Source organism: Hylobates moloch, unplaced genomic scaffold (genome assembly GCF_009828535.3).
Source record: "Hylobates moloch isolate HMO894 unplaced genomic scaffold, HMol_V3 SCAFFOLD_11, whole genome shotgun sequence".
NCBI classification, from domain to species: domain Eukaryota; kingdom Metazoa; phylum Chordata; class Mammalia; order Primates; family Hylobatidae; genus Hylobates; species Hylobates moloch.
In genome coordinates this window covers 79,191,995-79,209,005 of record NW_026652286.1, presented here as the reverse complement: position 1 = coordinate 79,209,005, position 17,011 = coordinate 79,191,995, and the positions used below count along the sequence as shown (strand labels likewise).

General features: G+C 34.0%; 1 protein-coding gene across 2 annotated transcripts in view; it reads left to right on the top strand.

Annotated features, from left to right (window-relative positions):
• GUCY1A2 (guanylate cyclase 1 soluble subunit alpha 2) overlaps nt 1-14,502 on the top strand; it is a 370,428-nt gene extending 355,926 nt beyond the window's left edge. For both annotated transcript variants that reach the window (XM_032167289.2, XM_058446513.1), the window contains one exon: nt 838-14,502. In XM_032167289.2, coding sequence (XP_032023180.1) covers nt 838-1,045 — 208 coding nt within the window. In that variant the 3' untranslated portion in view covers nt 1,046-14,502. The remainder of the gene's footprint in view (nt 1-837) is intronic.
• Nucleotides 14,503-17,011: the final 2,509 nt, after the last annotated feature.

The following is a 17,011-nucleotide window of genomic DNA, read 5'->3' as shown; positions in this document are numbered from 1 at the left end:
CAAAACTGTGAGCTTTTTAGATGTGTTCCACTTCTTATATTCACAGAAGTGTCTAGAAGGCTTTTCTTGGGCATTAAGAAATAGTCTATAAAGAGCTGTTGAATTAAATTGAATTGTTGGGCCACACTTTTAGATACAAGTATCAAACTGAACCTTTCATGAAACTGGACGAGTTTAAAGAATAAATTTATTCCAATGTTAGTGTTTTGAAAAAGAGTCTTTATGTGTGACTGGAAGAGAAGAATCAACCTGTTCAACCATAATGCTATCGAGTTTGGATAGCATGCTTGGCCAGAAATCAGCAAGCAGATATCAGAGACATTGGAGTCATGAAGTGTTGTTCTGCAAAGTTAAATACTTGATTAAACTTTTTTACATACAGGACACACATTTAAAGCTCACAGTTTAACAAACATAAAAGGAGTGCACTAGAATTTGGGCAGGTTTTAAAAACAGACAAGGTAAATCCTGCAGGCTTGAAATAAAACCTGTATTATGCAGTTTCCTTGGACATTTGTTTAGGGAAAACAATAACATTTGAACAAATATTTTCAAGGAATGCTGTTTAGAAAGAAATTAATCTTGAACAAATATTTTCAGGTAGTACCATACTCAGCTTTGGGTTTTTTTTTATTATTATCACATGAAGGGATCTTTTCTGAGTTATAACATTTCCTAGCATTTGGAATCTGATGAAGGCCACATAGATTTCTACAAAGAAATAGAAGTGTTACCATGAACAGTCAGAGATAGGCTTCCCGAGCCTTTAAAATTTCTGTCCATGTATTTACATTTCCCTGGCCTACTTGATTCATGTGCTCTGTATTTTCTTCTTAGATTATTAAAACGAGAAGAAAGTTTCACATTCATTCCGCGGTCTCGTGAAGAGCTTCCAGACAACTTTCCAAAGGAAATTCCTGGGATCTGCTATTTCCTGGAGGTAAGGACTGGTCCAAAGCCACCAAAGCCTTCTCTTTCTTCGTCGAGAATAAAAAAGGTTTCCTACAACATCGGCACCATGTTTCTCCGGGAGACAAGCCTCTGAGACCTGCTACAGATCAAAGACTCCTCCAAAAAGCACAAGCCCAGAACATGGGTCACCACAGGGGGGTGGAAAGAGATTGTGTCTCTTTCATTGCTTTGTTGAGAACAAGCAGCAAAATTTCTATATTATATCAGGCAATAATCCTACTAAAAGATGGAGGTGACCGCTGTCAATAAAAAGCCGGAGGATGAGGGAAATAAGATGTGTCCATTCATATGAGTGTTTTTGGTCATATATATACACATATATTTTAATTACAAGTGTGGGTCCCCTTTCAGAACTAACCAATAAATAGATTCCATGTTTTCTTGTTTATCACACATACAAGTATCTTTCCCTATATATTTGTACCACTTTTGAGAGCCAGTTTTGATTATATATTCCTACATTTAGTGAGTTGGTGGGCGAGGAATATTTTCTAAGTTTCTTTTTCTGAACAGACATTTCATACATGTATCATGGCAGTGTGGTAAACTTCCCAACCGGAAGAATTGTAACTCGGCAAAATATTTTAGGGATATTACCTATTTTTATACATATCTCTTCTAGATAACTACATTTCACACAACATTATTAGATTTTCAGAATCTGCTTCTGTATTGTTAGTATATTATATATAATGCTAACCTATTAATCTAATATAGTTTCCCTTATTTAGAGAAATCAGTGCTTGGACTGAGAATACATATAACCAAGGATTTCAGATACCGAGAAAGCATTATATGTCTGCTTAGTAAATATATCTTTTAGATTTAATTAATGTAGCATGGAATCCAGAGGAAATGGAATTTCCTAACACCAGATATATCTGTAACTAAGATTAAAAAAGGTCTTTTTGCCACCTTCTAACAAATATCAGTTAAAATGAAATGCTTTGCTACACTGGATCCTTTTCAACTTAGCACTTATAAATATAGGTAGCTTTTGCAACACTAAACTGCATTCTAATAAACAGCATTCAACTAAATGACATGTTAGTTACCCCGTTTCTCTTCCCCAGTTGATGCCTCCTAAGAGCCGACTGCTATTCTTGAGAGCAAATTCTTGGATACTGGCATTAGTGACAAAGAAGTGTCAGGACATTTTGCCAAGAATGTTGTTTCTTCTTGTACAACACAAAGCAAGGAAACCTCTGTATTTTATGGCTTTGAGGTTTTAAAAAATGTTCTGCAATTTGATTGATAATGGCTTTTAAATTCAGTGAATCACCTTCATGAATACTGAAGTAGGTATAATCTTCAGAACTAGTAATCATTATAGTTACAGATAGGATTCCATCGCATGTCCTGCTCAAATGAAGACGTGTTCTCATGAATCAATACTGCACGAAAATATTACTGGCTCACACTAAAATTAGGAGCATCAGGTGTCCAGAGTTTTCCTGTTTGGGATCAGATATAAAATCTAAGTTTCTATTGAGGTTAATAAGCTGGAAGCATTTGTTTCCTTGAAGCCTTGGAGCGGTCATTTTCTTACTCATTGATAGCTTATGTCTACTGAATGCAATATTCTTTTCTGTTCAGGGATTTTGGCTGCATTATGGTTTGGTTATGACATAACTCAGTTAAGGAATATATTTACTAATTTCCAAAGTAGTCTATGAGGCTCATTTAATGTTTTTAAATTTTCTATGTGTGTGGCTAGAAGGCATTTGTAGATATGCAAATATTTGTTATAATCATGATCCCTTTTATAATTTGAGTCATTTTCTTGCCCTGGGGGTTTACAAGGACATGAGTGCAACACTCATTATGTGGAGAAGACAGGAAATAGACCTTGAGCTCTAAACCTTTGCCTGACCCCCTCTTCTGTGGGCCTATGTCTCTGGACAATGGGGAGGTTTACAGCCAGTATGAGCAGAGCAGGCTGGGAGCACCTCAATCCTCATGCTTATATTAGAAAATGCCTTAGCAATGTTTATGGGCTCCTTGTAGCACTGGAGCATGGGGAGAGAACAAGCTCACTGATGTCATTTATGCCTATTGTCTTCAGTAACTTAGAACTTATTATGGTATATTAAATCAATAAAATGTTGGTGATGAACAATGTGTTTTGTAACCATAAGGCTGAAAGGGACTTCCAGGAATATTCAATCTATTTCTCTCACTTTTTGTAAAGATTTGTCTAAGCAACTACTCTAAACACATTTATTATCTCCATACTTAATATCTACAGGAAGCATATTTGAAAAGCATCATTGGAAATCCACCTCATTACTAGTGATAGGCCTGGAGAGAAGTATTGTATTTATATATCTGAATTTGTCAGAAGAATCACAAATTCTATATTAGTTTATATGATTTTACTTAGAGAATAAGTATCCATTTACATTGCCATAAATGTCACGATGAAGAATGTGCCAGAGATTTCTTATGTATCACTGACAGGATGTCAACTACATTTTTCATACGTTATAATCTAAGTGTATTTTCAAAGCTATAGTCTGAGATAATGGTCCAATTTGTTATTTTGCTAATCTATTATAGTTTATTATTGTAGTTACAATGTTGCTATATATGTTTATGAGGTACTATATAAAATGTCTGTTCATTCAAACTTCAATCACAGAAGTTAGAAGATGGAGAAAGAATTATATTTTTATTTGTCCTACACAATGCCATCTACATCTCTTCTCTTAGGAATTGTGATTGTAACAATGTGGTGGCATTTGTTATTTCATATGACTTTTATCTATACAGTATTCTCGCTTACTTACAAACTATTACCAACAGCATGCATTTTAGTAAGGCAGATAAAAGAAATTTCTGTGATGTCCCCTTAGAAACCAAATGATATTAAATTGGGGAAATGGTTTTAACCCACTCTGCAAGGGATACTTTAATATATAATTTGGCACCTGTAGCTCTTGCATTTTAATATTCTTTTAAGCTGCTATTTGGAAGAAGTCACCTTATAACTAGCCATTAGCACCAAAGCATCACATTAGTATCAGGATTATTTCGATGGAGAGAATATGATCATTTGCAAATAAATCAGTTATCTAACAAAATCAGAATCCCCCAATATGTACTCAGAATGTACTACCCTGTATCTTCTTTGTGGACCTTAATCATTAGGTAACATTGGCCATAATAAAAAATAATAATATGCCTCAGAAACATAGTAGTTGGATCTCTTGTCTACATAATGTAGAGAAGGGGAAGAAGGGGAAGAAGGGGAAGAAGACATAGCTTCCAGGTAACATGGGACCCAACTGCCTTTATATTCATCTCTTGCTCTATATTTTAAGTAATTTCAGATTTTCCTTTTAATATCTGATTATGTGGAATCAAGTGAGCTTTGATCTGGGACTCTGAGACAGACACTGATGCCTGAGACTTGAGAGTGGGTCCGTAGGTTCAGCACTTCAGATGTTATTTCTCACAGTCTTGCACTCCTTCCTCTTGTCCAGTAACAGCAGTGTCAGGACACAGTAGTTTAGTGTGACTGTGTATGTCTCTCCAGGAAAAACAAAGCAAAAGAGGACAATAACAACTTAAACAAAATCTCATTCACAAGGGGAGCAAGACTTTTAACTTTGCAAATGCCTCCAAAGAGTTCCAGCAATAAAGCAAAATTAAATTGACAGATAACAAAAGGCAAAGCCGTGGAGAATTCTGAAAACCCCACCAGGCTCTGTGTTTTGTACAGAATCATATTGCTGCTGAATGAAACTGGTGTATATCTAAAGTCGTAAGGCATCAAGTAGGAGCTCAAAATTATGACCATCATTAAATATATTTGTTGAAGGCTCCTTGGGTCCCTGACTTTCTGAGGGCAGGTGTTGTGGATGGTTAAGGCAAAAAGTAAAACTTTTACACACAGGTTTCTGTCTTGTCATTTTGAAAATGACTCAGCCTATTCTGGACCCTTTCTTACACCATTCTGTCACTAGAAACCATCTCACCCCCTCAAGCCTGGCCACAGCAAACAGCATTCTCTCTTCGCTTCTGAACCCAGAATGGCTACAGAAAGGGTTGCTGGTGCCTCATTCAGACAGATAGGAAGGACCACACACAGTCAGGCCTGAGCAACAATGTACTTCTGAAGTGTAGTAATGAACTGGATGTGCCGGGGCATTGATTATATCTGCAGCTTCACCCTCTGCTCTTCTTCAAAACACAGTCTGACTCCAAGCACTTCATGCAACTTCACTGAATGTTCCTTTGAAATTAATTGTAAATGACTCTGAATAGGCTTTGGGTAGCACCAGGTATCTTTCGGCTGACAATATCTAGAAACTCAAATTCAAGAACCAAGCCCTATATCGTAGCTTAGTTATTTCTACTATTAGATTATAGACCTTCAACTACAAAAATTATGTCATTTTAGAGGCTTCTATAAGCATAGCTTAATAATGGATATAGCCCAAAAATCATGATGCATGAGACTGAATTATTAAAGTTTAACATATTTCTAAACGATTTATGGGCAGCTCTTGATATGAATGTTCCTAAACCACAACCAGCTGGTTTAACATACACATAAATTGTGTTCATGTGATTGAACAAAATTTATTGTTAAATGGGTAAGTTGACCCCAGCTATGGACTCAATTTCAAGATCCTCGTGGTGGTGAATGAAGAGCAGACACTGATATTACGTACAGATTAACAATCTTGTCAGGCTATATTGAGATAGTGTGCAAAATTCCTTCCTCACACTTGATCCAAACAATTGAAACCTGCGTATTACTGTTCTTCTATCCCTGTTTTCTTCCTTCCTTTGTTCCTTCTCTCCTTTAATTAAAAAAGGTCATTGATACATTTATAACACAGAAAGTATCACAGCTAATCCCATATTCTAAAATAGTTTTATAAAGTGATTAATATTTTTAGTTTGTATGTGTGTTTATTGAATGTAGATGTTTCATGATTGAAAGAAGTAAGTTTCTTTGGAAGGACTTGGGAATGCAGAGAAGTAAAGTTTGCATCTTTATTTCTAATATGTTATAACCAGATCACGGTTTCAGTTAAGTACCTCATTGCCATCCCATGCTTATTAAGAAATGACCTAGTTCAGTGGTTCAACTGATCTGCTTGGAAGTATCTGGCTGGCTTCATAAGAATTCCGTAGGAAATTTTAGGAATACAGAAGACTAGTCTTTACCTTCAGAGATTAGGATTCAGTAGGTCTCAGGTAGGGCCTAGGAATCTGTGTTTAGAAAATCACTCTAAGTAATGCTAATACACAGCCAGACTTGGGAATCATTGAAAAGTATTCAAATAATCCCAATTACTAGGAATAAATATAAGTTGACTGGGATAGTAATATTATTTCATTTGTAGTTATTTTGAAAAGTTAAATACTCTAGGCCTCATACCATTATTTCTTTCACAAATTTTAATTTTAGCTTTGATTTCCAATTTGTGGTCTTCTTTCTGAGTATAAATCTTCAAACTTAGAGACAGACGTCAACACTGATAAGCATGAGGGATGAATATTGCTCACTATAGGGCTATTAGGAATACTAGATACGGTACCATTTTCTTAGTTACTGCCACAGCTGTGCAGTATATTACAACATTTGCTAATCCTCACCACCGAGGTATAAACTATGACCTTTGGGACACAGAAGCAAATATCAAAGTGACAGCCTTACTTCTGAATGCTTTGATTTTTATGTTATGAAAAGACATCAACTTAATACTTAGTCTCACTATGTACTTTTCATATTGAATTGTACATTATCTGAAAAGTGATTTCCAAGCAATACCTTATAACAACCTTTCAAGCAATAATTTAAGCCATGGTGATGATGCCATATGAAGCTTGCACTTCTTTGCATTTCATAGAGCCTTTGTGAAAACAGAAACATGTTTTATACAAGCAATAATATAGCTGGTATGGAGTTTTTAAAGATATTCATTATTCTGTAGCAAAATGAGCAGCAAGTAATGACTCAGATTAAAAATATTTGGGCAAATGACATGTTTAATCTATCTCAGAAGTTATTCATTTGCAAACATGCTGTAAAGTGATTAATATACATCAGATTATTTCTGGTGCATAATTTTTAAAATGGCTATAAAAACACGATTTCTATTCCTGTCAAAGAGATTTATGTATTATTTATAATGTTGCCCGATCTTTGGATCTTTGTAGTATATAATAGTAAAGAAGAAGTTAAGGATGGATAAATGAGTGGAAGTAGAGCATAGGTTGGAAGAAGTGATTGAGAAAGTAGGCTTTGCAAAAATATAGATGGGTCTTGCGGCAGATTAACTAATTCAAATGTTGGTTTGATATGGTCTTGGAAGATGAAAGAGTAAAGATAAAAGAGCTCATTATTACTGTTTTCAATGATAGCTACACAAGTTTTTGGTAAGTATGATAGTATTTTGACTTCAGAATATGATTGACTGAAAGTCACCTGTAGCACAATAAATAAATGTCTGAAAATGATTATTCAGTAATATTGAAAAAACACTAAAGCTTTCAGATTTTGAAATAAAAAAATCATGTTTTTAGTCTACTTAAAATACAATTTTAATAGAATGTGGCATAGTCAATGATAATCAGTTCTTTAGTAGTTAAATTTACTTCTCCATCATTTAGAATAATGTATAAGGATTACAGCTAAAATCAACTGGTAAATTTATGTTTATACTGAACAATATCTAAACATCAGATTATTATTTAGCATATAAGCTTAGGACTCATTCCTAAGCGTCTAAATAAGATGACAGCTCCTATTATTGCCCTGCAAGGTAAACAATCCTGTAAACATGAATATGAACACATTTGAATGGTCGGTGTGTTTGGTAGTATTTTGTCTTTACCTTTCTAGTACTCATAGCAAAACTTAATTTTAGCATCCTCCTGCCCACAGTTTGGAAAATTTCCCTATCAAAATCAAACAGGATTGTTGATTTACTGAGGCTTTGACAATTATCCTCTTGTATATCACTGGATCCTTAAATCCTTAGTAAAAATGGTTTGGGGTTAAATAATGGAAAATATTTAATTTGAATCTATTAAATTACACTGAATTTATCCTTCCAGCTAATTCATCTAGTTGCTGATCAGATCATTCTTTATATTAGACTTAAGTACTGTTGCTTATTATTTAAAAGCAGAAAAGAAAAACCAAATGGCATGTCTGAGTAATAGTTTCTTTTTGATTCTTTTGATACATATTTTTAAAATGAAGAAATCACTTTATATTCAGTCTTCCTCTGTGGACTTTTCGCTATTTGCAGATAAAGAAGGAATTCTACTTAATATATTTTTACTGTGGTCTATTAAATGTCATTAAACCTATATCTAAGAGGAAAGTAATAACTGGAATAAAATCAGCAATGTGCAAAATTGTTTCTTCACACCACCTCACTTTCTGAAGACACTTCTTTGCATTTTGCTGCCTGGCATTTACACAGCAGACTCAGGACAAAGGGACAAATGGAGTGAGTGAGGTGGGCAGGAGCTTTAGAAGAGATGAAGCAGAGAGTTAATTTTTTATTCAGGAAGATGTAGAGACTCTTAAAGGAGAGGCAATTTCAGTAACAAACACCTCTGGTTTAATGGAAGCCAAATGATTTATTTGACTACTGGTCACTCATTTTTAAAAAGAAAAGAGAAAGACAAAAAAAGAGAAGCCCTTCACAAGCCATTTTTAGTTTTCCTAGGAGGTAGTGCCAACCTCTCAGCAGCTGCACATCTCAGTGAAGCTGGGATAGAAGCTTACAGAGCTACAAATAGATGCTTTCTGAAGGTGGCAGATAGAACTAGTCTTGGTTACAATGATGAAGGTAAATGGAAGTGTCAGAACATCTGGGCTGAAGGAACAAAGAAGGCCAAATACCAGCTCTGCCATATGCCACAGAAAACCCTGCTAAAATTAGCATAGAAAAACAAACTAACACTATGCAAGTGATATTAAAACAAACTATATTTTTTCCTTTTATAACATGGCTGGCTGAGCTAGCATTCAGTGAGAAGAATATACTTTTTTCTTATGCGTCATTTAAAAAATTGTTGTTCTTCTGACATTAAAGAAATTACATATTCCCTTAGTTGAAAAATTTAATCACAAATAATAGGAAATATTTATTTTGTGTCCTGAAATTTTTAAACTTTTGGCGGCTGTACTCTACACCATATTCTTCTTCACACTCTTCTCAAATTGGGTTTGGCTGCTAGCAAAACAAGTGTGGAATTTTAGAGCAGAAAAATGTCCATCTATCTCTTAGAGAATGTGCCAGAGTATGTGAGCTGGAGAGAGAATCACCCCGTAGCATTTAATGGTATTCTGTGAGATATGAAGACTCTAGTCTTCTAACTTAAAAGTGGTTAAGTAGTACCTTAATCATCAAAGATTTTTCACTTACATGTAACTGGTTAATTCATGCAGAGTTTGTTTAGAACAGAAACTTCAAAAGGAGGGAACAAACCTGAACAATCTTTAATCAAAATTATCAGTTAGAAAAAGAATTTAAGACAAAGATTTATTGTCCTGAAAGAGTCAACTCACTCATATCCAAAACTTAGAATGTCAGAGACTTTTGAAAGTTTTCTGAATGTGTCAACTTCTTCAGCAATGAGAAATTCAATTAATTTTGTTTCTAGGTTCCTTAGAGTTTTATCCTCTGATGATAACACTTAATTGTGAATTACATTTAAGAGATTTTTACTTTATATTTTCCATTTGTTACAGAAAAAAATGTCATAAATATGACAGACTTACAAATTGTGGCATTGAGCCAGGGTTTGCAAATTTGGCAATATTGTTTTACTTAAAATATTACACTTTTTAAAATAACATAAACATTAAGGATAACAGTCAAATAATACTGTATTTTCAACTTGTTCACATTAGAATATAGAACAATGCACTGTAAACTTCTCGGAATAAAATCTAAGTCAAAACCAACAAATATGAATATTGTTACATCACCTCTGACTAGTAAGAAACTATGTATTTCCATACCCAATGAAGCCTCAATTCCTACAGCAATTCTACTTTTATTACCTCCCAAGAAGTATTTCTTCATGGTCAATATCACTCTTTAAAAGCTAGCAAATGAATATTACTTTCTTCTGAGGTTTGGGCAATCTGGATCAATATTTATGTATCTAACCACTTGAAAGGCTGTCTCCTTTTTTGGCCTTTTAAGTTAAAATTTCCATAAAATGAAGCAAAATATGAAAACACCTAGTTGATTTATCAATAATGTGAAACCCTCCTTCTGATTTTTTTTGGTAAAAATTACCACACTGAAACCAAAACTTAACCTTGGCTTGGACTCTCAGATAAATTGCTTTTGTATTCTTTGACTACAAAGTATTCTGAAAAAGAAGAAATTATTTCTGATGGTAGATCAAACTCTATCCAAGAAGGTCTAGATAAACTAGAGGACTGTATAATTATCTAAAGTAATTCAGGGGGATTTTTAGAAAAATTCTTTAATTTTTGTTCTTGTGTAAAAATTATTAATGGATGGCAGCCCAAATTACTATTCCTCTTTTAAAATTTGTTTCAAGTGTGTCACCAGGCACTCATAAAGTTCATTTATTTGTTATATAACTCAGTGACCTGAAATAATAGATGCTCGTGCTTTTTCATTTGATCCTTAAAAACACTTTTATTCTGTCTAAAAAAAAAAATTATCCTACTAAAATGCAAATGATTACCTGGCTATAGGAGGAGTCCCATTTTATGAACATGTATGAAATATTTAATTGAATTCAGCTTGAATGCAACTTAGAGAAAGGAATGGATACCAGTAGAGAAGATGGAAAGAGACACAAAAATCAGACTTCGCTTACATCAAAATTAGATCTGTTGTCTAATCCTGTTAACCTAGAAGCAAGCTGAAAATAGATGGTAAGGATAAATAATAGATTTTTAAACACAGTATTTATATTTAACAGAATGTCATAAAAATGACAGAATGCCATGAAATTCAGCATGTCAAAACTTTGATAAAACAAACAAGAAATTTAATAAATATGCTAATTAGAGTGAATATTTAAAGGGACAAAAAGAACTTGTCACATATAGATGTCTCCCCAGTGCAGAATTTATTATCTGCTGGGAAAATTTGGTATGTCTTCAATCAATATTTGCTGCATTATCTAATTAAACATTAGTATAGTCTTTGTGCTAATGAGAAACCATGCAAGAGTCCAAATATCAAGTGTGGCTATAGCTTGAATCAAGTGAGTTTGGTGTTCCTGAATACAATTCTTGATGAATGTGAAATGAATGGTTTGTATATATAGGTTTTATGTGCAGTAAATTAGGCTTTAAAACTTGTTAGCATGCTTAGCTCCTCTTTTTTCCATTGAATTATCTTCCTATATTCCTTCCTTTCCTTCCCTCCCTCTTTACTTTATTTCTTTTCTAGCTCTTATAAGATAAATGACAATAGTACTTTACTATTTGGGCTGGGGCCTCCTTTTTTCACTTTCACATGATTGAACGCTTTGTGGATTTGTGAGGAAAGGGGAAAGAAGATGAGTACGTAGATACAGATCAGTTGAGGATAGAAGTGACCGACAGAACTGGGACCTTGACTTCCAGAGACTGTCAGTCAAGAGAAATGTGGGTCTATAAAAATCTATGTGTGTTCATTTTCATTGAATTTAAACACTTTTTCAAGAAGGATCAGGGTCGATCTGTTTGGACACTCTCCTATTTTTACCCCCTTACAAATGTCTTAAGTTAGAAAAACCTCTTACTTTCAAGTAGCCATTTTTTTTATGTGAGTACCACACTGCTAAAGACTGAAATAGAAAAAAAAAAAAAAAATGCTTTTTCTGTTTGTAGGTAAATTGCTTTCTGAAAACTACTCCCAATAAGGTGTATACATCAAATGCAACTTGATTTTACTGGCTCTTTATCTAGAGATAACCGATGCACTGTCTTCTTTCTTAGATACCCCTCTGTAATTCAGCTTGGCATAGTATGATGTTTTGAGTTCTTATTGAGGGTTTGGAAACATCTGTCATGAATTTTATGTCTACTCTATTGAAAAAGCAATATACAATATATTCCATATTTCTTAGCTCTGTGTCTTTGAGGTTTTAAACCTATATTCAGATAGCTGTTTTTAGCTACAATTTTGAGTATTCACCAGAATTTACAAATTGCCATTTTATTAAATACAAAAAAAAAATACAGCTTGGATCAAGAGATCAAACATTTACAAATCTCAATCCAAAGCTATTATTTTTCAGGGAAAATTAAATCATTTCTAGCAGAGTATTTGATTCCTAAGGGAAAATATGTCAAATATCTTCTTTAAGAATAAGGGTATTCTTCCATTGTAGGTATTTCTCATTGACTTTATAATAATTTGAACAAATCTTGAATGAGATTTAAAGAATCTATAATCTCCCAAACTTAAAATTGTATTCTTTCTGGTTTTTTATTTTTATGTATTAAGATTATATTGAAACCACTTAATAAATTATCTTCATGACATAAGTTTGTGTTAATAGAAAATTATATAGAAAAAAACATGATTTGTTCCTCTGTGGAAAGATATGCTTCAATGAGTTAAATACCCTTGAATTTTGGTTCTCATTTCTTATGTAGACTTTTTTGTTATGTACCTCAGGGGTCTTAAATTCTAACAGATGAGGTAGTCAAAGGGGTATAAAATATTTGAAAAAAATTAAAACTTCAAAAGGGACGAATTTCTCTGTTAACTTTTGTTTATCCTATACTGACTTATTTTGAAATTGTGAAAAAACAGGCAGCTACCATATAAATTGGTACCTATGAAAATACTGATTACTTTCTTCCTGTGATTTTCACTGTTAAGAAAACCTTTGTCTTGATAGACAATCTTAATACTTGTTCAGATAAAGAAATATGACTTTTAATACCTTTACCATTTTTATTTCTTTAGGGAAATATTTTAATAATGATTGTAAAAATAGAATAAATATGGTTGAGAAAAACAGAAGAAATTAAGATGAAATTTGAACAGTTGTAATCCCCAGTCCCATTTTTCCCTCTATTTTATTGCCTTCTAGTAAGTTATCGAAGGCCCAGATCTGCAAAATTTACAAGCTACTAATTCATTGTCTCCTTTAAGAATTTGGAGCAAAAATTACTCTGACTATGCGGAAATCAATTCATATCATCATGGCAGGTTTTGACTATGAGGGAATTCAGGTTAGGTTCAAATAGAATAATGGTCTATGGAGAACAATACTTTCTGATTTTTCTTCAAGTTGGATGGAAAGCTTTTTCTTTATTAAAAAAAAAAAAAGTCCTCCTGAGAATTTTGCCTTCGAAAAAGTCAGAAGTTTTATAACAGCTGCCTGTAGCTACATTATAACTTTGGTAATCAAGTGGCAAAACTGTCTCATTATGCTTTTAAAATACTGATTAAGTGCATTCCAGAAATAATACATATCATTCTTCATTTCAAAATCAACCTACCTGAATTGACTCTTCAAATGTGAGTAGCCATTTTACAAAACCAAAGGGTCTCATTTCCCAAACAGTACTTTAAATATCATCCTAATAGTAATATCCTAATAGTAATAATCCTATTAATACTCATTTCAATGCATAAACAGCCAATGCATTTCCATCAAGTCTTCAGGCACTATATAATAATAAATAGGTTTCCAAAATCACTTAATGAAAACACACAGTTATAATGTGCTCGGCCTTCATTAGCATCCTCTGCATGGGGTGGTTTTCATTTAACCTGAATTATTTTAACATTTTGGCTAATTTGTTTGCGGCAATTTCATGGGTCTAAATTTTTGGTTTGGCTTGCAATGTAAATTATATTGTACATCTTTTGTTATTAGATTTACTTTGTGAATAATATCTTTTAAAAATTGAGTTATCAAAAACTTATAATATCATCAACTAATACCAGGTATATATACTAATATATATGTAGGGCATGATTAAATTGCATATATTTTGAAATGTCAACTATTTTTTGTTTTTTAAAAAAAATGAATGCATCTCTTAAACCTGTACCATTAATTTTAAAAAAGTTTCATTTGGTATTTCATATTATATTTTAAAATATTTTTCTTTATCTAGTAGTACAGGTTTAAAGAAACTTTTTCTGATTGAAATGATAAAATATGCCTCATTTCACTAGAATTTTAAGAATACATGTAAAAGTATAACTCATATAGGATTATAAATATCCACAATATCTTCTTTGCTTTTCATGTAACACCACTTTTTACTCATTCTTATTTGTTATTATTCTAAATCATTCACAATGTAAATAGCATGTTTCATGATGTAAAATGTCTTTGCATTTACATACTGCAGAACAAGGTGAATTTGTATATGAAAAATAAGTGATGGAAACGTGGGATTCTTATAAAACAAAGTGGAAATGATAGTTGTGTGTTATATTTACATAATTCATTACAAAATTGTCTAGTTAATCATGCATTTATTTACCTTAAAAGTGTCCAAACTGTCACTTATAAAATATTTAAATCAATAAATAATACCAAAAAGGAGTCTGAACATTCTTTTAGCATTTTTTCGCATACAGTGAAGGTGAATAACAATGCCTAAGAATGTGAATGAATAATAGATGAAAGAATGGGGGAAAAAATATAGGAGTGAATGGGATGTTCATAATGCATTACCTTTATGGCTGCAGATGCAGCTGCTAACACAATATTTGACAAGGCCAATTTTGAATTTTTTTAACATGAAATATCTCTTTAATCCTCTTGCAAAACCAAAGAGCACACATTATAATTACCGTAGTGCTATGTACCCCAGATATATATGACAAAGAAAAGGCATAACTCAGCTGTCTTCTGACTAGCCAGTTGCTTTCTTGAAAGGACAGAGAAAAGGGTTCATATTACTATCATAATTAAATGTCATTTGAATGCCCGCTGAGTAACTTTCAAGAGCATAACCATCAACTAGATGAGATGCAGCACATATCTACAAGAGGACCATTTTATTCTGATATTCCTATACTCCAACAGTCTATGTATGCAGAATCGAGTTATCTTCATTATTTAATGGCCCTCTCCTCTATAACCATTTAGTCTCAACCATACAAATTTCCATCTATTTCTAGAAGTTCCTAAGGGAGTCTTCATCCTGTGTTCACAAAACAAGGCTGTTCTCATCCTCTGCCCTTGTCCTCGTGTTATCTGCTGCTCAGAAGCCATGCTACTCCTGAGAACCACCTCCCTGACCATAAGAGAATTGACACTGAATAGGTAAAAAAGAAGAAACATTTATTGAATAGTTCTTAAATGATAATCACGGTAAAAGTGCTTTTATGAACAATTTTCTCAATTACATCTTAATAATCCTACAAAAACCTGCTTTCTTCATTTTAGAGGTAAGAAAATTTAAGCAGAGAGAGAGAGACTAAGAAGTTGTCTGTGGCATAGCCAAGGTGGTTGCTACTTAACACATGATGACGCCTTTTGTTAACAGTTTGAACTTTCAGGAACTTAACTACAAGGCAAACTGCAGTTAAGTGATACTGTGCTCAGGAAAACTAGAAATGGTTTTGGCAAAGGAGTGGCAGTTTTTGACACAACTGCCCTTCTGCATGCCAAATACTGATTTGTACACTTTCCTGAACAAGTAGAATGCCTCAGGTCCCTCTGCAAGGAAGACAGTATAGAGTATCTTTCAGTTACAACAGCTGGCTCAAGTCCAGATGTGCTGGGTGATATGCAGTCATCTCCATCATCACCTGGTCACTTAGGAACCGAAACACAAATGTCTGCTTTATCCCTCTCTACCCAGACTCCCACATAAATATATGTGTGTATGCATAGTCATATAGATAGAGGAGTGAAAGGCAGACAAAGACAAAGGCATAATTTCAATAAAAAATTTCAAAGAAAGGGAAAACACATTGTAATTCTCTGGTTCATGGCATGATAGACAGGTACTAAGAAGCCCCTGCCCTGGCTGGAGTCCCTATGGGGAATCATTATCTATGGCCTCCAGCTCCATTTGCAGCACTCCTCCCCATTGGCTAGGAAGTTCTTCCTTGTTCGTTCCATACCATGGCTGCATCTGAAGTGGATATTAGGAAACATGCCCTCCTTGGGAGCTTTATAGCTTTCACAGCCCACTCCCTGCTAGTATATGTTTGTAATGAAGCAATAAATTTGACTCATTGGATCATTTGGAAATATGATCCAGGACAGGATCACGTTTGTCTTTGTTGTTGGACAAAACAGTCACCTTAAAACTTGAAAGGCTTCTGATCTGCTTGCTTCCAGTCTGTCCCATGTGAGACATCCAAACCAAGGTTTTTTCCTAGATAAAGTTTTTACTCCTGCCTTATTTCTTTGTCCCTTAATTTAATGGCAGCTACTCCGATGTCGCACAGAACTGGAAGGAGGGTTTGGGAGGGAAAGTAGCACTCTTTATCTGATCTTTGCTACGGGGCGGAGTCCCTTTGTTAAAATGAGAAGTCTTAATGAGTCACTTGCTTTTGTTCAGTCCTTATCAATCTTGTCTCCTCTTTTTTGAAGGACAGAAGTCATTGGCATTCTCCAGTTTCTGCCTGCAAACCACCCAGGTTTGTCCAAAACCTTCTTGTAACACAAGAAGAAGCCAACACTTACTGATATTCTGGTTCCCCTCAACCACTCTCCTGTAAATGTAGACACTCAGAGCACTTGATCTGCCTTCCAAGTTATCCAAGGTCAGCATATTTACCAAGTGTTTTGCTACCACCTAGCTCTTTTTGATCTCAGAAACTCCCACCTTGGTTCTCAGCCAGTGCCACAGAATTTAGGCTTCTGTTTTAGAAGCACTCATCTTCAAGGCTTCATATTCTGCATATTACTTAGGCTAGGTTAAACAATCCAAACAGATAAAGACCTCTTGCAATAAATGTGTATTTCCCACTAATATATCAGGCCAAAAGGGTACCAGATTGGAGTAAAGCTGCTTCATGCTATTTAGAGGCCCAGGCTGACAGGGACTCTACCTGTTAAGATTTCATAGGCCAGGTCCAGGCGCCGTGGCTCA